The 27,626-nt window shown below is 40.0% G+C and overlaps 2 protein-coding genes across 2 annotated transcripts in view; one reads left to right on the top strand and one right to left on the bottom strand.

Moving 5' to 3' along the window:
* BLTP1 (bridge-like lipid transfer protein family member 1) overlaps positions 1-18,083 on the bottom strand; it is a 100,007-nt gene extending 81,924 nt beyond the window's left edge. The window contains exons 1-5 of the mRNA XM_054172710.1: positions 17,985-18,083; positions 9,147-9,276; positions 5,511-5,627; positions 3,552-3,630; positions 2,858-2,922 (exon numbers count right to left, since the gene is read on the bottom strand). Coding sequence (XP_054028685.1) covers positions 2,858-2,922; positions 3,552-3,630; positions 5,511-5,627; positions 9,147-9,243 — 358 coding nt within the window. The 5' untranslated portion in view covers positions 9,244-9,276; positions 17,985-18,083. The remainder of the gene's footprint in view (positions 1-2,857; positions 2,923-3,551; positions 3,631-5,510; positions 5,628-9,146; positions 9,277-17,984) is intronic.
* Positions 18,084-19,260: 1,177 nt separating this feature from the next.
* Positions 19,261-27,626, top strand: part of TRPC3 (transient receptor potential cation channel subfamily C member 3) — a 61,302-nt gene continuing 52,936 nt past the window's right edge. The window contains exon 1 of the mRNA XM_054172669.1: positions 19,261-19,541. Within this exon, the coding sequence (XP_054028644.1) occupies positions 19,372-19,541 (170 nt within the window). The 5' untranslated portion in view covers positions 19,261-19,371. The remainder of the gene's footprint in view (positions 19,542-27,626) is intronic.

Here is a 27,626-nt window from a genome sequence, read left to right as displayed (position 1 = left end):
ACCTAATTATGTAGTTAATGTGAGGAAAGAGCTTGCACAGTTTCCCCCTAATTACCCAGTTGAAAGAGTGCCCGTTACACATTCACTCAAGAGACCTGAGCTGCTCTAAAACCTGATCTGGCCTTTCTAAGTCAAACAGACTTTAGGAAGCTGAAGCATCAACGGTTATTACAGCAGTCCCTGATCTGTAACTCAGGGGCTACAAACTGAAAGCAACATTTCCCATATACAACAAGAATTAAGAAGTCAGGGCAAACATTCCTCCTGTGGTCAGGGTAAAAGGAAGAAATACAACTGCCCAAAAGCCACATGAAGAGACACCTGCCTTATCAAATGCACCTTCTTTCCTAATAAATTCATCTGTTCCCCAATGTTAAGCATCTATACAATGCATCTACCAAACAACTGCAATCAACTTTTTACCACTCACATCTAGATTACCAGAAATTTCCACATCATTATACAAAAAGTAAAAATACAGTGAGTCTCCAGAACACACTGACATCAGAGTTTTCTGGAACAGGAGTCAAAGAAGTAAATGAGCCAGTTTCAGTTCCTTCCTGTTTTCCTCAGAGCACTATCAAATCTGCTTGATGCTAATGTCACTTGCATCAATAAGATATAGACAAAGGATGACATGGACAAAGACTGGGATCCACAACTGTTCAGCAGAGAGATGTCAGTATCATCAAGAAGACAAATAAATGTAGTTTTTCAACTCCCGGAGGCAAGCATTAGACTTCATTAACTAAATTAAATTATATGAAGCAATTTATTTCTTTAAAGAGGTTTTGAAAAGACAACTATCTCTTTTTCCTAATAACAAAAATAAGATTTGATCTCCACACACCAATTTGGTTGCCTAAGACACTTAGGAATGTCATATTGATAAATGGATTATTGAATACGGCCCATAACCACAGAGGTGATGTCAAGGACACCTGAAATGACCTGAAAGTTATTTCCCCTATTAAGGTCTCCAAGTACTTTAGGATGCACCACTAGCCTCCCCTTTGTGTACAAAACCCACCACCCCACCCTCTAATACTTTAAATCTCTCAGGAAAAAAAAACCAACAACAAAACACAGAATGAGGTTTTACTATGTCTATACTAACAAGACTTCAAGTTTATCACCACTATCAAAAAACTAACTAAATAAAATCCCAGTCCTATTGCATCCTGCGCTTCAGATACAGAACTTACAACACCCCACAACACACAGAAATTAATCATTATTGCTTAGATCTAAGTCTTCATAATATCTTGTTTTCCCCAATTAAAAAAAAATAAAATATTTAAGGTCTGTGTTTTTATAAGTATCAGGTAGGAATAAAATATGTGTCTTCAAGATGTCATTTACCAGCAGCTTTCACAATTTGGTCAGGTAGAGGTATTTCTGTTGCAATCAAGCAGATTAAGAAGGATTGAGAAGAATACACTAAAATAAACTAAGAATCACTGAGGATTTTATCTTTGCTTTTAAGGTTGAAAATGAAAGCACCTCTGATAAATAATCAAGAGGTAAAGTGAGCAAGGTTATTTTTCCCAGGAGAAAAAGAGTATTTTATTCACATTACTTTGTTGTCAGACCTATAAATCTCTGACCTCCCTGGCTGCTTGGATTGTATGGCCATTAATTATGCAGCCTTAAATGTCAGCAGAAATGGTTAACATCATGCAATATTGCCAAGCAAAAATAGCACCACAAAAGACAAACTATCTTTACTGCATTAAGTTCAATTCATTTTTTCATTTCATGAGCCACTAGAGAAATATGTTTTAACTAGCAAATGAAGAAAATTCTCTGAAAACCTGATGTACAATAACCTGTGGTTGGAAAAATCTAATTAACTCTAAGACTAGCTCACAATTTTCGAGTTAGCCTTCTTACAGCATAAAGAGCTTACTTAGTAATGCCTCAATTAATAGCAATGAGCAACTTTTCCTAATTCCTATCACTCTATCAGTGTCTCCTATTTACCTGCATGACATGTATACAGTACTTCTACCACTGCTGAGTTGGTACTGGCAAAGCAACAGCTGTACAAGCTTGCTGACTAATCTAAGAGGCTTCACACCATTAGAGGCCACTTCAAAAACAGAGATGGGAGGAAAAAAAAGGCCCTCCAAAGTTCAACGACCCTCTCAATTAGTGCCCTCTACAGATGTAGACAGTTGCCATTTCTGGATCTCCTTGAACTAGGAATGGAGTTGTGATACTTCAAAAGTCAAGAGAGGCAGGACCTAAGATTCATTCAACCAGATTCTAATCCTATAAATGACTAGGCACACATCACTGGCTACCTACGTTTTCTCACAGTGTTTGCTGCAGATACAATTTATCTCTTGCATCTAGTATTAATCTTCCTTCTTCAGCCAGAGATAAGAAAAATACATGGATTTTTCCTGCTTCCCCACTTCTCTAACCATAGATGTCATCAAGACACAGGCTTATCAAATACTACAGAACACACCTTACCCTAACGTTTTTGCTAAAATGCTGGCAGCACAATACTGAAATTTGAAAACTGAAATCCCTTCCAGAACATGAGGAGTCCTTTATCACAGTTATAAACTTCAATACAGGGTCAATTATGCTTAGACTACAGGCAATGAAGGCTACTATTAAAGTTAATGGTTTGTCTTAAGAAGGGTTCAAGTCCCTGATAATGCATTTATTTCCTTGTGTTGTTCCAAATGACAAACAGGTTAACCAGTTAGAAGATCTCATACCTCATGATGATTCAATGTAGTTCAAGGACATAGCAACAAACAAATTGCACACATGATTGTACAAAGGAAGTATTTTTCTGTACCTGTAAACTTCAACTTTGAAAGCTTTTTGAGAAACCTACCATGTTGTTTCTGCTTTGGATTGTACATCTTCCACCATCGAAATATGATAAATCCATCTTGAATTCTAAATCAAATCAATGAGACAAAACAGAAGTTGCACATCATGCAGCCACAGAACAGAGAGCTGCAGCTGTAGTAGTGTACAAGCAATATTAATGCATGAAGCACTACAGCATAAGGCATGCAGTATATGATCCAATTACTGCATTAGCTGAAATCTGAATAAAAACCCACACCTATTTCCTTCTCGAGGCTTCCCAAATTTAACATAAGACTCAAAATTACCAACAAGTCACTAGTGTGCATTGCATCAAACAAATTATTCTCAATTCTAATAAATAAATGTAAATTACTTGGCCAAAATGAATCTTCTAAACTTGAGTGGGAGCAGGAAGGAGGGAAAGGCATAAATAAAAAACAGTTCTCCTTCAAACTCTAAAGTGTTCTCTTTCTCAAATAACTGGAATCTTATCCAGTACTCTTTTCCAACTGGTAACACTCAAATAGGATACGAGCTAATAAATGTCTCAGAACACTACTAATACTGCCATCAAATGAAGCATTTTTTTCCCCCTAAACATTTATAAATATATTTGTCAATAATTCTTAAGATGATATTTTGATATGTGTCATTTAGACATTTACTGCACTTGAAATGACTATGTAGAAGATCAGCTCCTTGGAGAGCTCTACCTGATAGACATATCTTCTGTGATGAAATAGATTTCACGAACCATGACTTTTCCAGAGAGGACAGAGAAGGAAAAGGAACCTAGTGTGGGGAAAAAAAAAGGTTTGTAAGATATTAACTGAAAGTTCTGAACAGGAAGAATAGTTTAGTTGATTAGATGATGCTGGATACGATGATCTCGAAGGTCTCTTCCAACCTGGTTTATTCTGTTCTATTATATAGTATTCAATTATCTGAAATTAATTTACTGTGTATCTTTAGTTTTTCCTTTGAAAAGACACTGACTTTCATAGGACAAGGGAAGTAATAGATTCAAAACACACATGACAAAAAAAAACACAACTCAAAGGTGTTGGGTTTGAGACTACTCAAGAATACAACCAACTGTCCGAGACACCAGACACTTAGGAACATTAAGGTGCCTGTGAAGCTTAGTAAAAGACTTAGGAAAGCTGTTTTGAACATTTATAGTATCAAGCCACTGTATATAAAATCATAATTAGAAAAAGACATTCCTGACAAAATAATTTTCAAATTTTAAACAGCTATAAAGTTTGCAGTCCAGGTATTATAACAAATTATGTTTACAGCAGGAATAAGTAGTAAGCATGAAAAGAACAGCAGGTAATGCAATAGCCCACATTATTCCTAAGGCTTTTCATATCACTCACAAAGTTAAATAAACCATGATTTGTTGTATTAAAAAAAGAAAAATCAACATCAATTGATGGCAGCCAAGCTGTTAATTATGGGATTTAACTAATGTTATGCTCTTCTTACTGATAAAGTTTATAAAGAACACCATGCATTTGTCCAGCTATATCCATCTGCCTTTACTTAATAGAATTTCACAGGAAAATTTCAATAACACCTCATAGGTCAAGTGTAGCATCCAGTAAGGATTTCATCTATATTGCTGTTCAAAAAGGTGATTTTGAAGTGGTTTGGATTACAGTCCTTAAATTTTTGAGGATATAAGCAAGATTATTGCAGGAGCATCTTTGGCATGTGAGTATGGGTGGGTTGGTTTGGGTTTAAGTTTTCACTACACTTATAATCAATAGTTGCAGAAAAAAGTCCAGAAGTGAAGTCATCATCACTCTGGGAAGCAGACAGAGGAAGACATGGAAGAACAAATGAAAGAAAACTAAAAGTGCAGTCAGAGTGAGGTTGTGGGATACAGCCCTCTGTGACTCAGCATTGGATATTTTTGTAATGTGGGTGAGTGCCCAAGTGATTTGTACTGACCTGTTTTATTCAAAAAAAGTTTTTAAATATATAATTAAAAAAAAGTTAATGGACTTTGATGCAAATGTTCTAGGCAGTATAAATTCTATGTATCACAGTCCCAGTATGGATTAATGTGGTTAGTTCTGACTGCTTATTACGAGAGCAAGGACACTGCCATAACTGGGAGCTGAGGCTTGAGACCCCACTGTGCACTTCTGAGCCCACTCAAGTTGCTACTCACACCTCACATGCCACAGAACCCACCTCAGCAGCGTGGGGCAGCAGGAAGCTGCACCACTGAACACAGAATTATGAAGCAACTTGACAAGTGGCTCAGGAAAGTTCCATGGGGGACAGCAGTCAATCACCTCCTTTGAGGGCACTGACCATTATTACACAGGACAAGGGTAATGGAAAAGGTATCGGTTTTAAATAGATGAAGTATACAAACTAAACAGTAAACTTGATTTAAAATTTAAAAACTTGTCAAGTGAACTTTAACATAAAATGGTAGCAGACTTCAGTAAAAAGGGGATATTTTCCCACCTACACCAAGAATCCTTCACTAAAGCATGGTATTAAACTTTTTCTCTTCTGAAATGAAATCCATGCTGGTCATTTTCAAATTACTGTAACAAAGGAACACCTTGATTTTACTTAAGAGTTTTTAGCAAACTGAGGTATAATGAAAAGCAGTAGAAAACAGGGGCATTAGAGTAATGAGAACTTACCAATATGGATGTAGCCATGTTTATATAATCTGTTAAGTACCAACGTTAAAATGAGTCCAATGTTCCGGGAATTATAATAAGTTAGGTAGATAATCCATCCACAAGACAATATTGTTGCTGTTGAAAGATTAAAATGAATTAAAATATTTTTGAAGCATGCTGACCTAGATAAAAGCCTTACCTATTAAGACTATAAAGTACAAGAAAGTTCTTCCTACTCTCAAAAAAAAAAAAAATTGAAATTGATGGGCCATTGTAAAGTGTGTTTTCAGAGAGATAGTGTGAGAAGAGCATAAAGAGGTGGGGAGAAAACAAGGAGAAATGGGAGGTTCAGAAAGCATAGATTCTTCACTGCTCTTCCCTTGCCCAATATATATATTAAAAACAAACAAACAAAAAACCACAACACCACCACATCCTCCTGAGGACCTGCAAAAGGCAACACGCATTTCATTGCATCCTTTATCACCCAAGATATTAAATATCATAGATCAAATCATAACATGCATTATCCCACATGGTCATTTATTTCAAACCACCTTAAAAAACCACCACCACAACAACAGTCACACTACACTCCACCTCCAAACCATGGACTGTAACTTAAATTTCTGTTCTTTCATATCCTAGCACAGGAAGAAACATTATCACATCTGAAACCATTTCCTATATTGCTGTATCCTGAGAGAAATGCGCATGTCCTTGGGTTAGCAGAAATCTGTCAACGATTCAAGCATGGAATTTGATAGGGGGGAAAAAAGAGGAAATAGCAATCCAATGAGAAACATGTTTAAAAGAAAATTAGGTCTGCTAATCCCCAAAGTAATTTTTACTTCAGTTGATTAAGAGCTAGTAACCTATTTCTAACTATAAGGGTTCTCAGAGCTTCCAGAAGGACAAACTCAAAAGGAATAGGACTAGTTCTAATTCCATTTACTGATAATTACCATTCTGCTTCATCAAAAGCAGAGGAAGGAAAGCCATTTTTTGTATTTGAGGTATCTCTACTCATTATGCTAACTGAACTGTGCAGTGCAAGTTTTTCATCTATATATGAAACTTCGTTCTCAAAAACTGAGATTTATTGTGCCTTTTATGGAAGAGCTGAAGTGCAGAAAGGCACATGGGTATGACAACGTCACTCTTCAGAGAGTTCAGATGATAACTCAAAAAAAATTTTCCTAAAACAGCCTGTCCTTTGCTTCCTCATTTTTTTTTGCAGTGGGAGCTTCAGTGCTTTTTAACAACTCTTGCACACTGTTGAACGATGAGGGGAAGGTAGAAGAGAAAGTCTTGCATGACTTTGTCTTTTCCTTACTGAAAAATGGTTCCAGTGTGGTCAAAATTCAAGTAGCTCATAGACTTAGGTAAACTGCTTGACACGTAAAACAAATGAGATCTGTGTGGGTAATTATATACAAACAAAGCAGGGAGGGTTAAAGCTACACCCCATGAAAGAAATTGCTCTTGGCATTCAGGGCAGGCACACTCCAAAGGCAATGTTTACTTCTCCTTGCTTTCAGATGACTAAGCTACTCACTCCAGTCCTCTATCAATGTAGGGAGAAAAGTGGAATGACTCACACTTGAAGGGTCTCATTCCAGTAACAAAACTTGATTTGAGATTAAGGTTTAACTATACACTTAACTTCTAGATGACTAAAGCCAAGAAGGTTCTCTCTTAAGGTAACATATACTGAGAAAAAAAAAATCAGCAAACTAGTGCCATTTCCAGACTATGGCCTAACCCAAGGGGTTAACTACTAAGTCTCACCTCTGCCACAAAAATTGCAGCCTTTTCTTTTTCCTCACCAAGTTTAGTCTCTACTATTAAGTAAAAGATTCTATAAACTCTACTCACACCATTATTATATTCTTGATCTTAAAAGCCTCTTCACTGAAACTGTATTTTGGAAATCCCATTTGGAAAATTTTGCTGTAGAAATTATTCTACAAAGTAGTCAGGCATTATTTAGAAATTATCCTAGAACTGAGCAACAGCTCTCAAAGAAATAGGTTCACCTCTAGAATTCATCAGCTCTTTCACTGGGATCAAGTCTGCAGCTTCAGGATTCAGAAGAAATTACTGACATCTCTTTTTGCTGTCTTGTAAGGGAATGCCATAGGTCAGCAGATGAAAGCAAAGGAGGAACGGTTCATTGAAACTGTGGCGGTTAAGAAATATGACTAAAATGCTTCCATCAAAACCTCATAATCACAGGAATCTGCCCAGCTTTTTCTGCTGTTTGTGTCATCATTTTTAGAACACCAGGTGGTTTCTTAAAACTGAAGAGATCAGTAGCTCCCCCAAAGTGCATAACTGTATATAGGTCATTCTGCCCGAAGAAAAAGGCGATGGACTATAATATTTCTTCAAGTTCACTCACCCTTCTGTGAAACAGAAATTTCTAAGCTTAATATAACCAAGAAAAAAAAAAAAGGCTAAGCAAAGCCTTTGGTTTAAATTACAGCTGTTCCATACAATCACTTATGCCCTATATACTTTCCAAGTAGGATTACTAATAGTTTGCTCAAAGAATCCAATTCACAGAAGCAAAACCAGAGAAAGGAAATTCTGCAGGCTGCAATTTGAAAGATCTTAATTTCTCCAAGTCTGAAGTCAAAGCTTCTGGACACCAATTTTTAAGATCTGTCCTGCATTTTACCATGAGCAATGATCAGCATGGCAACTTCACATTTTTCATCTTGGTTACACTTAGAATTATGTTGGGTATGAACTTTCCCTGTCAACATACTAAAAATACAATAAATAATATTCAGAAAGCACCCCTGGGTAATTTGCCTGCGAGCTTTTCATTCAGTCTGGCCTAGAGAAAAGCGATTCCAGTACATTAACAGCCAACTAACATGGTTTAACTTCCCAGAAGTCAACAAAGTTATTTTTCCTGTGCTTCTCATGAGTCCAGGTCCGTGAATCAAGGCTGAAAAGCAGGTATTATCTACTTTTGGAAAGTCAAAATTCATCACACACTTCTATCACCCCAACCTAGGCCTGTCCCTGATCATTAATTCAGAAAATAAAAGCACCTACATGAATATAAACAATAGCACTAGTGTTCTGAAAAAATCAGCATACCTAAAATGGGCTTATTTACAAAAAGACAGCCTATAACTGAGTACACAGTGGTTTGGCTTAAAGGCTTACTGTGGTACACAATGAGTCTAGAAGTCATGTCTCAAAACATAGTAGTCTTTTCAAACTACACCACATTAAATGGCAGATATGTAAACATTGGTGTAACAGTTATTTTATCTGCCTCTCATGTGTTACAATGCTAATCCTTTGTTATGTCACTACAGCTAATCAGCAGCTTACTCTGATGTTAGAAAAAAAAGTGGGTTTCATGAACAGTTCTCCTCACTGAGATCCTATTTTGCAGTCACAGTTCGTTCTTTCTGAATTACCTAAGTAGCATTGCCATACCTCTGTAAACAGCTGTATGACAAATGAGAATCTGTTTTGAAAATCTATGTTTTGAAGTCTTTCAGTAATAAACTTGATATTGGTATGGCAGCATTTAGAACTACATTTAAATGTACACACACACACAAAAAAACCACCAAAACCAACAGCAACAAACCACCATTCAATCAAACCAGAATAGATTCAGCTTACCTACTAACAGCCAAACAACGTTGGAGTCATGTTCTGTTAGGAAGTCTTCCAACTGTGTGATACTTGGGACAAAACTATCATTTTTTCTTTGATCCATTGCTAAATTCTTTTTGCAACAGCACCTGTAGAACTGAAGGCAAAAAGAAAACAAAAAAACCCAAAATGAGTAACAAGCACAGTACAGTTTGGAGAAAAGTGAGTATGTAGCATGTTAAATAATCTCTGGACAGTCTGTCACACACAAATATGCATTTATGTGTTTCACTCCTTCAACAGCATCTTTATGATTCTTGGCTACCTTTGCTGCTGCTCTAGAGCTCCAGAAACACTTGCAGTCATCTCTGCTGAAACAGAGTTTCCAGGCACATGCACCCTGAAACAAATTTGAGACCAACAAAATGCTAGAATACGCTCTCCTAATGTAGTACCCTGAATGCCCTATACAGAATATAATAGCAAGTGAATTCATAAAGCTGTTGTACCATGGCACTAAGTCAAAAGGTAACTGAATATTAGAAGGCTTAACTGTATTAAGCCTTCTAACATTCAAAAGTAGAATATGAGACAATATGAAACTTAACCCCCTCCCACCACAGAAGGAAAGGCCTAAGCAGGCACTTTCAGGAGCTATGGAAAATTCCCATAACCTCTTAATCCACTATGTCCATTAATTCTCTTGCTTTAGGGTGGATTTGCATCACGGTATAAAGTGACTGCACAGTATTTCTCTTATGGAAAGCAGAAACCCAGTACCCGGTCCTGATCTCACACACTTTTTCAAACTGCCCATAAATCACCTTGCAACTGGGTTATGCTAATTAAGTGCAATTAACAGGGAGTAACTCAACTCAGTAATATCTGTAATTACATAGCAGTATTTTACTCGCATTAGGTTCATTTGAAGAAGATAAGCATTAATACTGCTTTTTTTTTGTTGGTTTGGGGGTGGTTTGTTTTTGTTTTTTCTTTAAACACCTTTGAGCTCCTGGCAGCCTGTCTTCCTCTCAGTATTCAACTCTCAAAAAAAAATAAATATTAAAAATTTGTAGACTTTTATTTCCTTCATTTAGGAAGCCTCCAGTGATCTCCAAGAGATCCAAGTTGAAACTAAGCAACATTGGGAAGACCTTAGTCATAGAGCAGTATAATATCTTTGGAATAGTCAACAGCTGGAAGTGTTAGCACTAAAGCCAACAATTCACCCAGTTTTTCCTGTAATATCCATACTACCTCTCACTAGTATAACTTTAAAACAAAAAGGAAAGGAAAAATGGGTTTGGGTAAATACAGTACCTTGAACTACAAGCCTATGTTTTGGACTAAAACATGAGTAGAGTCCCAAGAATAGTCATAGAACCATTAAGGTTGGAAAAGACCTTTAAGATAATCAAGTCCAACCATAACCCCACTACCACAACAACTAAACTGTATCCTGAAGCACCACATCTACAGGCTTCTTGAACACCTTCAGGAACAGCAACTTCATCACCTCCCTGAGCAGCCTGTTCCAAAGCCTCCACACTCTTTCAGCAAAGAAATTTTTCCTAGTATCCAATCCAAAACTCCAGACACAACTTAAGCCCATTTCCTCTGGTCCTATGGCTAGGTACTTGGGAGAAGTAACAATTTTTTTGCTATCTCTTTTGTAAGAGGGAATAGAATTGGGGAGGAAAGAACATGGAAGCAATCAACAGAAACAGTAAGAAAAAAAGCAATACCAAAACACTAGACATTGCTTCCAGTAGTGATGATGAAGAAGCTACCAACTTAGCTCCCCTACAAAGCAGAACAATAAGCACCACACACATGCACACACTTTAAAAAAGCAGCCCCTGTTTTAGAAGGGATGTTACAACAGCAAATTAAATCACATAATGGCACTGCCATTGCCTTAAGACATTCACAGTACCTTAATAAAAAACCCATGTGTCAACTTGCATTATAAGGCACATGATGCCTCTGCAGGCAGCCTCTGAGTCTTTAACCCGTGAATGACAGGGTAACTGCAAGCTTTCAGCATGAAGAAAGAAAGAATTTGTTTGCCCCCTTTCTTACCAAGGGAAAACAGGGTCACTGTTTTGTGATCCAGACCACCATGGAAGCACTGTCAACTGAGAGAGGACTGCCTATCACTTTAACAAATACCACCTCAAACTTAATCCCTCAAGAAAACAACTCCTGACTTCTTCCTAAGAAGTATCACCCAATGCTACACAATACTAAGACAAAACATTAAATATCATTATCTTCTAAAAAGGATGGTGGTAAGACAGTGCAGAGACTGCAAGTCATGGGACTCTTAGCTACAAATAGTTACAACAGCATTCATCATTTCTTCTCATCACTATCCATAATCATAAATTGGATATCCTTGGAAGTTTTCTGGAATACATTTTGTTACTTGCAAATAAACTCATCAATCATCATGCATCAATACATCATTCTGGAGCCTCACAGCTGATAGATCAATGTCCTGGCACACTGATTATTTATTCTGTCAGGGTACCCTTTACCCTTGATCAAGTCACCTGGAGAAGAGGATGATAACAATGAAAGGGTAACCACCCACAAACAGGCAGCAGCAACACCTTGCACTCAATGAGGGCACTCAGAGGAAACAAGTGATTAATCCACTTAACTTATGAAGCAATTTTGGCCATATGATTTAGCGACGACGGAGGTTCTTGGAATCAATACAGCTGACCAATATGATCGGGTACTGATCCTTTATTATTCCAGTATTGCAGGCCTAGGCCTATGGCTCAGGCCTATGGTGAAAGCATGGCACAGTAAAGCATGGAAGGAAAGGAGATAGGACAGGCAGGAAAAGAAGTGCGTAGCAAGGAAACTGCTACAATTTATATAACCTTGGTGTGCCTTGTTGGCATGAACTCATTGGTTCCCTATGAGTGACCACACATCACACTATTATAGATTATTGGTCCAACTAGGGATGACACACGAGGTTTGTTGATGCAGGTGCATGTCCTGTTGTCCCACGATAACTTACTATGTTTCTAGCTACCAGCGTCTTGTTTTAGTTACAGTGCTGCAGGCACAGCACTGTTTTGGCATACTGGTAGCTGGCTCTGCACTTCTGCTGAGCATGGCCTACCACCATGTCAGGCTCTAGGCCTGCACTGCCAGATTGCTCACACCGCTCCTCACTGGCATTCCCACAGTATGAATTAGTGTAGTAGAAGATGCAGGCAAACATTTCAGTAGGACACACCATTTATAACGTCCCTCTGCATTTACATGACATGGAGGATGGAGAGGCTGGATCTGGATCATCTTGATTGTTAAAAGGAAGAGATGCAGTCTTCCCAGGACAGATACTAGCTATTTTCAATTCCCAGCACTTCTTTCTGTAGACAGTTCTATACCTATCTGCTGTCATCTTCCATGCCCTACATACCGTACCTTGCTGCACTCATCCACTCTCTTACATGTATTCCTGTGGGCAAAATTGCAATCTGACAAAATATTAACTTTTGCACTCTCCAGGAACACTGACCCTTAGACTGATGAGCCTGTAATTTACATTCCTACTGCTACTGTAGTCAGCTGAAGTAACAGTGTACTTTCCAAATCTTATGAGACAGCGTTGAAAGGATGAGACCTAAGTATGGATGGGAAACTGATTTGTGGTGATGAACTCAGTTAACATGCCAGAGTCCCAAAATCACTAAGTGTTCTATTTGCCTTCCACCCCTGCTTTGTTGTTTGGTTGTGGGGTTGGTTTTTTTGTGCTGGGGGGCGTGGTGGGTTTTGGGTTTGGGGTAGGTAGGTTTTTTTGTTTTGTGGTGGTGGGTTGGGGTTTCTTAGTTGTTTTAGACTGGGGGGGTGTGGGGTTTGTTTGGTGTGTTTTTTGGTTCAGTTAGAGTTTTTTCGGTTCAGTTAGTTTTTTTGGGTCACAATGATTCAGTCTGTTACTTGTGTCTTTCATTTACCACATACCATGCTGATACATAGAAAATACATTAGCTTTCTCCTGGGAGGAGGACAGGAGAAGATTTTGTGGCACTGAAATGACAAAACCCCAGTATTTGTATTTATCTTCACAGCTGCCCTTTAAGGCATTACATAGTCTTCTTTCTGCAAATGAGATTCCCAAAGCAAGGAGATAAAGACCAAATTCTTTATTCATGATGCCCAAACCAAAATACTTAGGGCCTGCTTTTCAGGTTGTGCATGTTTAGAGCATTATAGTGTTCAAAGCAGACAGCGGACTGGCTCAAAGATGTGAGGGTTTGATATTGCTGTAGCTTTGCTCCTCCTGGTCAAACAGGCTTTCTTTAGAGCAGAAAGACACACTCAATATATTGACTTCTTAAAAAGTTAATTTTAATTACATGTGTCAAACATGAACCTGGTGTTCTCTGTTATAATCCTGGGGGATGCATTTTATTTCCAGCTTCCAGCATTCCAAAGTCCATCCAGTTTTCACAGCAAATATATCCCTAAAAAGTTAAATACTGCAAAGCAGCTGCTTCAAATCTTTAGAAACAAACTTCAATCACACCAAAGAGGGAAGATTATTTTAACCTCAGCCTGACACATTAACACTTAACACAGAGAACAAACCTCTGCTTGAACAAAGTCATTAAAAATTTAGAGAAAGCATGCATATATTACAGAGCTGGGGGGGGAGGGGGGAGAAAAAAAGAAAAAAAAAAAATCAACAAAGAAAACAAGAAAAAATAAGAAAGAAAAAAAAAGGGGGGGGGGGAGGAAAATAAAATACAATAAAATAACCACAAACCAAAAAAACACCAACCACCCAGTCAGGTCACCAGACCGTCCATCACCAGATTACAGTTGCTTAGCTGAGAAAGCAGTGGCCCAGGGAGCAACAACCCACCGGTGAAAAGTCTGTCCTGTACCTACAACTGAGGGTGAAGGCCACACATTTTATTCAGTGCCTGAGAGCATTAGGATAATATGGTTCTGGGGCTGCAGAAGGAAAGGAGAGAGAAAGGAATGCCTGTTTATTACATCCTTTAACACATTTTTCCTGGCATACTGTGTAGAAACAACTGAAGAAAACTGGTATCCAAAGGTGGGAAAAACACCTAGGATTTCGTGATATTGAGAAGAAACTTTTACAGAGTTAGGAAGCAGGAAAGGGGAATACTGAGTTACGCCAACATCCATATTATTACTAGAATTCAGCATGGGGAAATAAACAGGAGTTCAAATTTGGCAGACATTCAGATCTTCACAGAAGTCAAGTGTTTACTGAATATATGATAACTGATGTTATACAGATGTTATTAGAGGTTAACTGGGATTTAAGTATCCTCAGAATGGCAACTTGTGACACCACTGTCTTTTAACTGCTGTACAAGTACACCCAGAATGACACATTAAACAAGAGGAGATAAATCCCCCTACTCCAAATAAATTAACAATAATATGCCTGGATGCTTCACAGCTCAGGTAGAGGAGCATGCCCACAGCTACTCCTGAGAGAAAAGGAAAGAAATAGCACTTTTGCATTCTAACCATTCTATCACTTTCTCTCAAAGGCTCTCTGGCAACAGCTACTACAAAATCAGAGCTTTAGATAATTAAATATTAGAAAGCCGTCTCACAAACATAAACACAACTTAACTGCATTTTCCCGTGCAGATATCATGACACTGTCAGCACCCAGACACACATTAGGCACATTTCACAAAACACAAAGCTGCCAACCTTGGCATCTTTCCCAAAACACTAGCTAGGTCCAAAAGCTTCAAACTCATCCCAACACAGTTTAGGAAGCTCAGCTGTTTTTTAATCAACAAGCAAGAGAAAGAGGAAGGAAGAGAAAGAAAGCAGTTCTCAGCAAACACATGCACACCAAAAATAAGCACAGGGGCAGCACCCACAAAGCAATTCTGCCACCTGACATGTTCCACTGACTTTCTACCTTATCATCAATTAAAGATCAGCAGTCCTTTTTTTTAAAGGAAAAAAAAATAAAATTCAGGCTTATTTTCTTTCCCCTCTGCTAGGACTATAAGTAACAACAGCAGTAAACTGTACACAAACTAAACTTCTGTATTAATTATATCTATGAAATCTTGCTACAGCCTCCAACAGAAACAGCTCAACTGAAAACTGAGGAAAGAAAAGAGTCACACCTAGTTAAACTGGTGTGTGAACTGCCCTGGTTAAACATCATTTGCACTACAGTCACTTACATGACTAAATAAGACACGTGTTTCAAAATTACATCAAAACTGAAGTATATTCAAAGGAACTGTAAGGTAGAAGATAAAAGTCATTTTTACAGTAGCCTACCTGCTGAGACTTATTTTACTCAATAGAGAAAGAGGAACCACCATGGAAGCAGCTACAGTAAAGGAAAAAAAAGAAGAAAAAAGTAAAATATTCAACACTCTTCTGAGAATACCAAGAAACAAATAGGAGAAAAATCTAGTTTCAGTTGTTTAGATAACTACCAATGTCCAAAAGCAGTGAAAAGCAAAAATCATTTGCAACAGAAATCTACTGATTCTGTGTCCAAACCAGCAGCAGTGATGTATTTTTATTTATTTACTTTTAGTAGTACAGCACATGAGCTTTAATACAGAAGAAACCAAAGACAGACTCCCACCATGGCAACCAACATACAGTCCCCAACTGCTAGCCTTGGAACATCAAACTGAACTTCGGATGATTTTTCATCTAATTTTGATTTGCCTCCCAGACTTCTTCAGGGAAAATGGTTGTTTTCCTGCTTATATTGCCAGCTTCTGATGCTGCAGCAAAAAAACAACAAACAACACAGAAGTGGGGGAAAAAAAAAACACCAAAACCCACAGGACCACAACACAAACATCAGAACCTGAAGGCTCTTAACAGTAGAAATAAATAACAACAACTTAGAAAAAAAAAGTAACATCCCTTTTTGGGCCTAGTCTCAAAAACAAGGCAATGACTTAGTTTTCCCTCTCCTTTTTTTTGATTCAAACTACAGCATTGTACTTCCAAAACATTTCATAAAGGTAAATCTTTATACATACAGTTGGAGTTTTACAGAAGTACTTCCTCTAAATTTCTCCTCTGACACATTACCACAAACTGGGGAACAGGGGAAACCTGCCATAAATCAAACTAGAAATCAGTCTTGTGGGTACATATGCCACCACCTTTAGGTGAGCTACATAAAAGTCTTCATTAGAGCCTGTCTCAGTCTGCAGTCAACCTAAAGATTTTGGCGCAGCAACAAGTGCTATCAGAAGTTACGTAAGAAGATAAGAAGTTACAAGGAGAAGGTAACATGTCTCCACACCACTGTAAACACAAGATAATTCTGCAGACTGCTAACAAAGTACCCTCTTGTCTATTTCCCACAGGATAAAATTATGCAAAAGGACAATTGCCACAGAGCAGCTGATGCACCGTTCACATGCCAAAGTTTTCTATCAGCATAGCCAAAAGGGGTGAGTTACTTCAGCATGTCCCACATGAGGATGTGAACTCCCCGTAGAGAGGTCCTGACTGTACACACACCATCCAACCAACCCAAGATAATTCACCATGACCAAAATGTACTCATGCATGCCAGTTCAGGCCATGATCGTAAGCAAACACCTCTGAACACATGTTTAGAGGCAACTGCTTGATCTCATCTTAAATATTTTTACCGATGATCATCTAAATAACCCTCATAGAATTCTTTTACAAACAAGAAGACTCTTCCCCCCTACACTCCAGCTTTTCTTCTCAGTTGCCAAAATTTCTGGTGTGATTGTTTAGCTGGTCATTACACTTCACACATAAAATTTGAAAGAGACCTGCACACTTACAACAAAAGTAAGCCAGAGAAATAGAATTAGCTATTTAAATTACACGAAGAACAACTCCCATGGCAACAGTTGTGGTCCTTTTGTATATTAAAATGGATAAAATTACACAGGTAGATAAGTCTGCTGCAGTAAACTACCAGCTTTGGAAGTTTTCACAAAGTTTAGTTGCTATGGAGATGTGTTTTAAGATGGGAAATACACAAAGAGGTAGATTGTTACCAGGATATTGGCTATACACTCATCTTTAAAATACAATTCCACCATATTAAACATGTCAGAGCGTGCTATACTGATAAATCACATCATATTTTTAATTGACAATGTGAAGTGCAAGCACAATATCATTACAGCTTCTAACACACAAAAAGCAGGCGAATTTTGTGTTAAATCAGTGCGCGTGTGAAAGATTCTAAGGATCACGGGCACTGACCAAGACGGTCTTTCACCACCCAGGGAAAGGGAAAGCAAAACTTTCCTCTCAGTCCAAACCAAATTGGAAGCACCTCAACTCCTCTCCTGGCCTTACCACTTTCTGCACGCCGCTAGCCTACAAAAAAAAACATACGCAAAGGGAAAAAGCCAGGAATCCGTGAAGCCGGAGATGCTTCCTCTGGCATTACTGCGACGTTAAGCACAGGGGGCCGACGGTAGAACCGAAGCACGCCGGTTCCGGTAACATAACGCCCGGTTGGGCGAAGGCGACAACACACGAAGATCGCCTCCTCCTCAGCACCGGTGGGCGCTTAGGAGGCGTGGCCCCCACCCCAGCCCCCGGCACGGCGGAGGCCCGCGCCAGCGCCCGGCTCTTCCCAGAGTGGAAGCGGCTGACGGCCCTCAGAGCCGCCCCACGCTCGAGAGTACAATTTTTCCTTCACAGAGGCCGCCAGGTCTGGGGATAACAGCGGGGCCGACCCCTCTACACCGCCTTCAGCCCACAGCGGCGGCCACACACCGGCCGAGTACGGTGGGAACGGAGATCACGCCCCCGCCCCGCCCGCCGCGGGCAGCCCCCATTCGCCGGCCCGCCGGCACTTACGCCATCGCACTCCGCGGCAGCTTCACCACGGACCCGGAAGCGGCGGCAGCAGGGATAGCGGTAGCCCGAGCCCTCCCGCACCTCACGGCGAACGCCGGGCCGCCCCGCCCACAGCGCCGCCGACCCTCAGCGCCGCCGGAGCCAACCGCGAAGCGCCGCCGGCCCGCGGGACCAATGGCAAGCGCGGTGGTTCCCCGAGGGGGCGGGAACAACGGGCGCGCCACCAATCGTAAGAGGCGGTGCCAGGTGTGTGTGTGTGTGTGTGTGCGGAGAGAGCTGGGGTAGCCTCTCCTACCCTTTCAGGGAGTGTGCGCCGGGCATGCGCAGATGGCGAGGGAGATGGCGGGGCCCGGTGTCGTGGGGTTCCTTGCTGTACTTAAATGGCTGCTGAAGTTTATATTTTCTGACGGATCCTGAAACGCACATATTGTTGTCACATCTATGTCTGAAGTGTCGTCTAAGAGCAGCGCTGCCGGCTTTGGGCGCCCAGTCGGCCTCCCGTCACCCAGCGCAGGATGTACAGCTTGAGGGACTAGGCGCCTGTCAGCCCACAGCCCACGCTGCTTTCCAGTTTGATGATTTCTTAACTGGAAGATGCTGAAGTGCTTTATTTATCAAATGGCTGGAGAATTCTGTGCTATGGTTGTTCGTTTTTCTGTTCTTTGTTCGGTTCCACCAAAGCAGCTGGACAAAACTCGCCCTCAGAAGACAGGCAGATAGAAGCTGATTGTCAAGACAGTTGTGAACACAGCTGTGAGTTGATCAGCAGATACAGTAAAACATGACAGACTTAGAGATTTCTTTTAAATTGCCCAGGCGTGCATGTTAGAGACTTCAGTAGTGTATTGGAGGAAACCACAACAGTAACCGGGTGAACGTGCAAGTGTGTATTGCTCTTATGTGGCGCTTGCATGCTGTCAAGATGGATGCTGAACTTCATGTTCTCTCGATGCTCCCAAGGCCTCCAGATGCTGTGAATGCTGTGGCTGTGTCTCACAGAGCTCTGCTGGTAGCAGAGCGGAGCACCCAGCCTTGGACACTCAGAACAGAAGGCTGTTTGGACTGCTTTGTACCTGCAAAGTTAGTCTTTTTGGGGGAAAACAGATTCCCAAAGCCAGGATCCTGCTCTCAGTGGCCTGACAGGCCTGTCTATGGGATGTGTGGGATTTGCTTGAGTCAAAGTGAAACAAACCTAGCTGAGCAGGGAGCTTGTGGCTCCTCTCTATGAGCCATGTGTTCTTGCCTCTTATGCCATGTTGGTTCAAGCAGACCACACAGTTTTTCCCTTCAAGGCCACCTTTCAGCCATACTGGTAAACAGTGACAAGATCCCCACTTGCTGCTGTGCAAGAGCATGGATGCCCCTGGGCACCTGGTGAGAGCTCTTAATGTGGCACTGGTGGGATTATCCCTCAAGCACCATAGTGATCTTGCAAAGCCACAAACCAGAGGTGAACCCTCTCCCCAGCTGCACCCCAGCAGTGCGGTGCTCAGAACAGCTTCAGGCATCCTCCACCCATCAGATGAACTACCATCAAAGCAAGTGTTATCTAACAAGGTTTGTTCTTCATGTTTTTTTATTACATTCTCATCATACTAAGCATAGTAAGGAAAATATTGTTTAAATACTTCTGGTGAAGTCCCCCTTCCCACCTCATTCCCTGCTGTTGCTAGAGCTGTGCACTCCAGCGATACTCTGACCTGCTGCACCAAGGGGATTGATGCTCGGTGTCTCAGGAGGCTCTTCCAAATGTTTTTATCCACATGGTGCCTGAAGGCTTTGATGAGGACTATGCAGCTATGTTACATGAGGGAATTTTAGCTCAAAACTACCACTAGAGCTTGTAGAAGGTGGCCCTTTGCCTGGTATAAGAGATGGAAAAAAACCCTTTAATACTGATACAGGCCCGGCTAGAAAATTGAAATATGGAGTTAATGTGAGGAAAAATATTTATTCCTCTGTTACCTCTCTATGACTTTAAACCTTCTTGTTTCACAGAGGGCACTATTATTTACCTTCTCTGTAAAAGAAAAATGCACTTTCTTCTCAAAAATATTTTTGTGTTTGAAATAGTTGGAATAGATTTATTTTTAAACGCTATCAATTACAGGGCAGAATGTGTCCTAGAACAACCAAAATAAGGCAGAGGGGGAAATGGTTTATGTTCTTAGTGTAATACTACAATTTAAATTTACCAGGATTAAAATGGAAAACCTGAGGTAGCTGAAATTCTGGGTCTTGTCACAATTGCAGTGATGGGGAGGAAACACATCAGCTTTGAGTCTACGTGTGCAACATATAAAAGCATGGACAGAAGTTATTCCATGCAGTATTTTAAAACAAAGGCCATTTTAAGTCTAACATGCCACTCTGTTTGCATAAAAAATTAGGATGTGTGTGTGTATCTGCAGCAATCCAGCAGCATGCTTCGGTTTACTGTATCATAGCAAGCATCCTGGCTGCTCTAAATGTCTTTGGTTTCTTTCTTTCCTAGTGCAGCAATAAGAACTATTTCCAAAACTGAACAAAGAGTAATTTTAGCAATGAGAGGCAACGGTCTTATTTCCATATTGGATTTTCAGACCACTCTTTTTTTACACCCAAGAGTTATTTTATCAGCAGCCGCATCTGTCTTGTTATAAACAAATTCGAACTTTGCACGCTGTCACCAAACTGGGGTCTCACACAGCTTGAAGCCATAGAAGGCTTGGGTGCCAGGTTTGGGGTTTGTTTTTTTTTTAGGCAGGCATTCACTGTTAAGTTGGAGTTTCTGAGCCTCCTGTAAGCCTCTGTTCCTTGGAGGCAGAGGTGTTGTGTGGGTGTGACAGTGGAGCTGGTGATTGCACTCGTAAGAGGTTTGTGGATTCTCACAGCACCCCAGCCTGATCGCCTGCTGCTTTTTTGAAGATTGCATTTTTGGGGATGTTTGTCTGTGTTGCAGATTTGCATCACCAGTTTCATTCCTTCCATTGCCTCCCATGACCTTTCTGGGAAGTGTCCACAAATTAGCTTCTGATATTTTCCCCCTGCTTTTTTTTCCTTATCTCTCTTCTTAAATGAGTTCTCCCTTAATTTGCTTCCCCATAAGTAACGATGCTGGATTGCTTCTTTAAGCTCTTCCTTCTCTACACTGATGCCAGACAATAAAATGTGTTTGACATTTGACATTTATTTGTAGAAATTAGTTCTAAAAGGGTACACAAATAATCAAAGCTTCAAGATGTGTTACCCACAAAAGTTCAGGTGATAAGAGAAAGGAATTGATTAATTGCCATTGTCTTCTGTAATCCAGCTGATGAGTCAGATATGAAGCCTGTTCTGACACATCAAGACACTCTCAAGGTGGCTTGAGATTGAGAGATGAATATGATCATTGTACTGCCATACGACTCAATACCTTAAAGGTAGATTAACGTAATGACTGTCCAGTCTAGATCCACATTTCAGGGCAGGGATCTGTGTCGGGGGTTCTTTCAGTCCTGACCACTCTGTGGTTCACCAGAGGCTTCTTTTTAGGAGGAAATGGGCAGCTTCTAATGGCACTCTGTACATGCATGCAGCATGAATGACACTAGTTTGAACATTGCCCCTAGGGTATAACTTTTCAAGCTTACCCAATTTTTTCTCATAGTCTAGAAAACAGAAGAGTTCATCCTTAATTCTATGTATGATGTTGTGTCTTTAGTTACCAGCATGGGAATTAAAAGAGATTTTCTAAACATCTCATCATATCTCTTTCAAGTTAAGGAAAATTATAACCCTGTTCTCTACACTTTAAGTTATTTTACATCAGGTGAAATTCCCATTTGCCCCTGAATGTTTATTTTTATGCCTGCATCTCCAAGAGTTTCTTTGTAATGAAGAGTAGTTGAGTAAAAGCATAATCTTTAAATTATTTATACCTCCTCTGTTTTGCACTAGAAGACACTTCTCTGAACATTGTTGTAAAAGCTCCCAAGTCTTTTAAGTCATGTTTTATCTTTGCTTGATGCCAGCCAAGGGTTAAAGTCAAGCTAATGTTGAGGCTGCCAGAATTATTTATGCAGAACCAGAAGCTGGTCAGTTCATGGCACCATTTAACAAAAGAACAAATATGACCAGGAGCATTCATTCTTGTTTCTCAAATTTGTACCATTTACCTTCTTGGGGCAGCTGGGTACTCCTGTCATTTTCCAGGGGAATGGAGCAGTCACCACTCCAGCTGATGTTACCTGGATACTCATAGGCACAACTCCTCTGAGAATCAAGCTTGGTCTCATCAGTGCTCGTCACAAAATCACAGAATACATCTGGTTGGAAGAGACCTCAAAGATCATCCAGTCCAATCCTCAACCCAGCACTGAAAGAGCAACACTTAACCATGTCTCTTAACTGCCAGGTCCACACACTGCTCAAACACATCTAGGGATGGTGACTCCACCACTGCCCTGGAGCAGCCCATTCCAATGTTTGATAACCCTCTCTGTGCAGAATTTTTTCCTAACATCCTCCTTTGCTAACATAGCAGAAAGCCTTCCTTAGCAATAACTATTTTCTTTTTGCAATTAAGCCAGAAACTTCTTACTAAACTGCTCTAAGCAGCAAGGACCTTGTTTCTCTCTCAGCCTGCCAATCTCAGCTACATCCTTTTGCAATGATCTGGGATCCCCTCCCTGAGCAGTGTGAGAGCAGGCAAGGACCCAACCCCAGATGTGATCGCAGAGCTTTGAGCCTTCACTTCATTCTGTCACTCCTGTTCTCAACCTGTTTCCTATCACCATTCTCCATCTGCATTACATGAAGCAACTAGGCTCCTTCAACAGCCCTCCTGCCAACCGAGTAAGCAAGATCACACATTCACCATCAGCCCCAGTAAGGAGCATCATTCACCAGCAGAGACTCACAAACTGATACACCAGCATCACTTTGTGAAACAGGAAACAGTAAAGATCCCCTTCACAGTCTTTATCAGATTGAAAAGTCCTTGTCAGGCAATCCTCTTGCAAAGAGCTCTCTAATGATACTGTTGGGGAATTGTTTTCCTGGTGCTGTGTTCAGTATCACAAGAGGCTGCAGAGTGCAGACATGGGTGTCTTGCACATTAGGCTGGTCTCCAGTTCAAGTGGACCAGGAGCAAGTCAGTCACCAACTTAGTTTAATTTTTTTCCCTTGTTCTCCCATCTCTGAACAAACAATCACAGGTTAAAGAGAAAAAAGCTTGTTATTACCACTCCATATGATGTAACTAAGCTCTGTCTTCAGCTGTGTTTAGTGAGTGCTTTGAAGTTGCTGGAACTGTGAGTATATAAATGGAAGTACTGGTTGATTTATGGTATCTCTGAGTAACATCCATGTTTACTATGAGAGATCATTCTAAATAACATTAAAAATAAACACTGAGCTTAGACATAAATAAATATAAACACTCCTTATGCAAAATACTTGTGACATTGCAAAAACACTATAACATAAGCCAGCAGCTAGTGGGTCACAAGCACTCACATCCTTTTAGCTTGTTGGCAAAATCTTAAATTCCTTCTGTCTTTTCATCTGAGGATAAAATCACAGACACTTGGTTCAGAAAACAAATAACTATTGGTAATTTGTATTAAGTACATAATTTGCCAGAACTGGAAGTCATTTGTTATCTGTTACAGAATTAATGTGTTCCATGCTTGACCTTTCAGTACTTGCGGTGCTTTTTTTGCTTCCAAAACATATTTATCTAAGGAGGCTTGCTGAAGGTTGTTGGTCTTTTAATGAAAGTTGTCCATATTGTGGTGTACCTTAGAACTGATTCTCAAACAGATTCCTCCTGAGCTGGAAAAAAACATTACAAACCCTTCTTGCTCTGAGAGTAGTTTATTGGTATCTGGCTTTGTACACCTAGGTCTTATGTGTGTATAGGAAAAACACAGGAGGATTGAACTGTTCTTCATGAAATCCCTAAATCTAAAGGAAAATTTAATTTGCCCTCCATAAAGGGTATGCTGTCATAGTTCCTCCAAATTAAACAGTATAGTTTTCACTTGGATCAGCAGTCAGAAAGGTATATGAGAATTGATAACAAAACACGTTAGTTTCTATTTGAGTTGTCTTCAGCCATTTATATAAACCTTTTCCTTCTGATGTGATTAATGAGTGTGATTGTAAACTAACACTGATAATAAAATCTGCTTTTTTTTACATGTGCTCTTTAGCCAAATGCACAGGAAACATCTTGTGCATGCCATCCAGCAGAGCTCTTGCACACAGATTATCCTGCGAGGAAACAGGCATTGAGCCACATAAAATGAACACTGACTTCAGCAAGCCCAGGGTTTAGCTGCAGAAGCCAAAAACTTTTACCAACAGCTTGTTAAAATTCATCTACCAAAAATGGCTTCAGACAGCACAGAAAATCCTACTTCCATGAAAAATTGTTACTTTTGATTTCAGAAAATGACAGGAGGAAACAAGCAAACAGGCAGGGATCCCATGATAGCCCATCAGTGTATCTTTGCAATTACTAAACCACACCGGAGTGTCCTTAAGGTTGCACCTTTGCATGTTTTTTTCACAAAATCCTTCACTTAACATTTTAAAACTCACCTTTCTCACCTCTCCCCCACATCACTCTCTAGATTTGCACACCTGAAACTTAATTGTGTTGCTGCTTCCTTTTTTTTCTGTGGATTTTTGGTTGGGGTTTGGTTTTGGTTGGTTGTTTAGTTTTGGTTTTGGTATGGAATATAACTTCCTTATTATTAAGGAAATTGTTGCTATTAAGGAAGTTATCGCTGTTATTACAGTCACAGAGATTTCCTTTAGCCTGTTGTATTTTCCTATGATCTGTTCCCTGAACCTGCTAAAAACCTGTACTTGGCTTTGGGTCTATACTTAGAAGCCCCTAAAGACTCCAGGCATTCTTCCTGCTCACTGACGTGGTCCCTGTGCCACCACAGGTCCCACAAGTAACAGCAATATTGACCACTAGAGAGCTACATCTTGACTCTATCTCCTTGACTCTTGTTTCCAATTGTGTTAATTGTTGTATACTGGATTTTACTCTGTCTTTAGCCTTATAAATAATTGTCTGTGGGGTAACTAGAAGTAGTTATGTCCATTCATTCAGCATTCACATCTTCCAGCTCTACAGCATCTCGTTATCAGCAACATATTACATGTTCTGCTGGTAATAAATGTCATTAAGTGTAGGTTTGCTTTAGTTTTTGTTCTTAAATTTCTCTTATTTTTAGTTATTCCTGCTCTCAAAAGAAGTGCATTGTACTGAAACACATTATTACAAGATTTTTTTGTGCTAGATGTATGGGCAAATTGCATAAGCCTTTTGTCTGGGCAATCTAAAACCTATTTTGGACATACAATGAGAAGTATTTACCAAGTAAAATTTCTTTGTTAAACTGGAGACCCCATTCCTGGCCCTACTAGTTATCTAGAAGAATGAACTGGCAACACAGTAAGTGGGTGTAACACTCTGTTGCAGAGAAAGAGGTAAAAGCACAGGCTTTTTGGTGGTTCATAACTATTTTTAATTTCCTTTGTAATTATTTCCTTTCCTGGATTCATAAATCTATAGTAGCCTGTTACATAAATCTCATCTATCGATGTTTACAAATAGTTCTGGCTTAGGTTCAGCATTCTTTGCACTTTAGAAATTCCCACAGACTTGAAGGTTGGGTGTATAAAGACACACACAGGATGTCACCCCATGGTTAATACCAACTCTGTACATTAAGCCTTTTGTAATGACAAATACCCACCTCCATTTCTTTTAACCTCCTCTAGCGTTTTTGTTGGAGAGGCCACTTTGCACTCGCTGTCTCAAGGACTGCTGTGCAGCACGATAATACTGAGGCTTTGTGGGGGTTTGTTCCCTTCATTATTTGTTCATTTTTCAGTTGGAAAAAAAAAAAAAAAAAAGAGTGGGGGAATCCAACAGTGAATTCTTCGTGTACAAATATAACATGGATTTTAAGGGGTGATGCAATTTTGCCACTGGGGGAATAATCACTCTTAAGTGCAGCTTTTAGGGAAACAAGCTAGAGGTGAAAGAAGAGTTAAAATTTTTAAAAAATAAATGTACTGGAAAGAGAAGAAATATCTTTGTAAAGGCAATAGCTGTGGCACAGAGAAACAGGCCAAAGGCTCTCAAAATTGTACTCATGGTGAACCACTTATCACACAACACCGTGACAGTCAGCTGTGAGACAAAAGTATTGTTCAGTGCAGTTTACCTGTATTCAGTGCTTGAAATGCATGTCCCCTTTGTGACCAAGGGCTTTGGAAGTTACCTAGGAGGTCCTCTGACACTTTTTATATCTATAATGTCATTGTTTCTGATCTTGTGTGCCTAGCTGCTTGTGCACAAGGCCTCAGAGGTGACCACGCTCAGCTACAGCAGTGCCTGCTCCTATGAGCAGGTGAAGTGACTGCTGTATAAGCGTTTTCCAGGTCTTCTGAGACTCTTCCAGGTTAAATAGGAAAAATGTAGGTGAAGCAGTATCAAAGCTGTAAGGACAGCCTTAATTCACTGTGGATACCTCCACATGTAAAGGCTCTAGGGTCGTAATGGAAAGATACTGCATATTACCTTCAAGGTTCACAACATTTAGGGATAAGCAAGGTGACTTAAAAAAAAAATGTTTACTGAAATAACAAGCTGCAGTAGAAATAGAAGAGGAAGCACTTTGAGATGTCCTGTGTTCAGGGAATTAAGGAGCCAGAAGCAGCCGTGAAGCTCTGACCCATGGAGAGAGCTTCTGAAACCTTAACTTCAAGCCTGACACAGCAGGATCAGATCAGGAAAGAGAGGAGAGCAGCATGTGGAAGGCTCAGTCCCATTCTCTCTGAAATTGCTGAAAGTTTAGACCACAGGATCTGTGGAGGCAGAGTGCATGCTCTTAACATTTCCCAGAGACCCAGATGACATATTGCTGACACATCCATGGTGTAATCGTTGCAGATCCCACTTAGCCTGGGTAGTGCACAAAGTACTTCTAAATGAATACATTGTTATTGCTAATAAAATATTATTATGAAAACTGCCCGGTGGTAACACTTAGCAATAATCTGAGTGTCATTGCTAATATACAGATCACAACCTTGGGGACATAGGATTTTGATGTTTGTACATAATAAATACTTCATGAATGATATTTACAAGCCCTAAGTAATTCATAAACAAGCAATTTATCACATTTGCCTTTGTAAAATTACACAGCTTCCCTGCTTGTATTCTGGCTGTGCTATCCTGCTGTTTGCCACTGTGCAAGGCTGAGTTTGCTTTTGCCTTAAAAAAAAAAAATCTTCATTTTTTTCTTTCTTATGCTCAACATTTTCTGTTTGCACACTGTGTCCTCTCTGTCCACCTGAAGGTCCTAAACGATCCTTGAAAACAGTTAACACCAGCAAGTGTCCTTGAGCTAAGGGTGAAAGTTATTTAAACTGTTGGTGTTAAAAAGACAAAACTAGTAACCATTTCTTTGCTGTTTCAAAATTATTTCAAATTCTGGGTGCTTCTAATGGCAGTGGTGAAAATGGCTTCACCTCTGTTAGGGCAGCAGGCTTCAGCCTGGGACAAAGGGGAATCTCTCTGACCACAAGCTCATTCCCTAACGCTGGAAGGACATAAACCAAACGCCAACTGAAAACCTGCTGAAG

Source organism: Dryobates pubescens, chromosome 24 (genome assembly GCF_014839835.1).
Source record: "Dryobates pubescens isolate bDryPub1 chromosome 24, bDryPub1.pri, whole genome shotgun sequence".
NCBI lineage: Eukaryota > Metazoa > Chordata > Aves > Piciformes > Picidae > Dryobates > Dryobates pubescens.
This window is presented reverse-complemented; position numbering and strand designations above follow the sequence as displayed.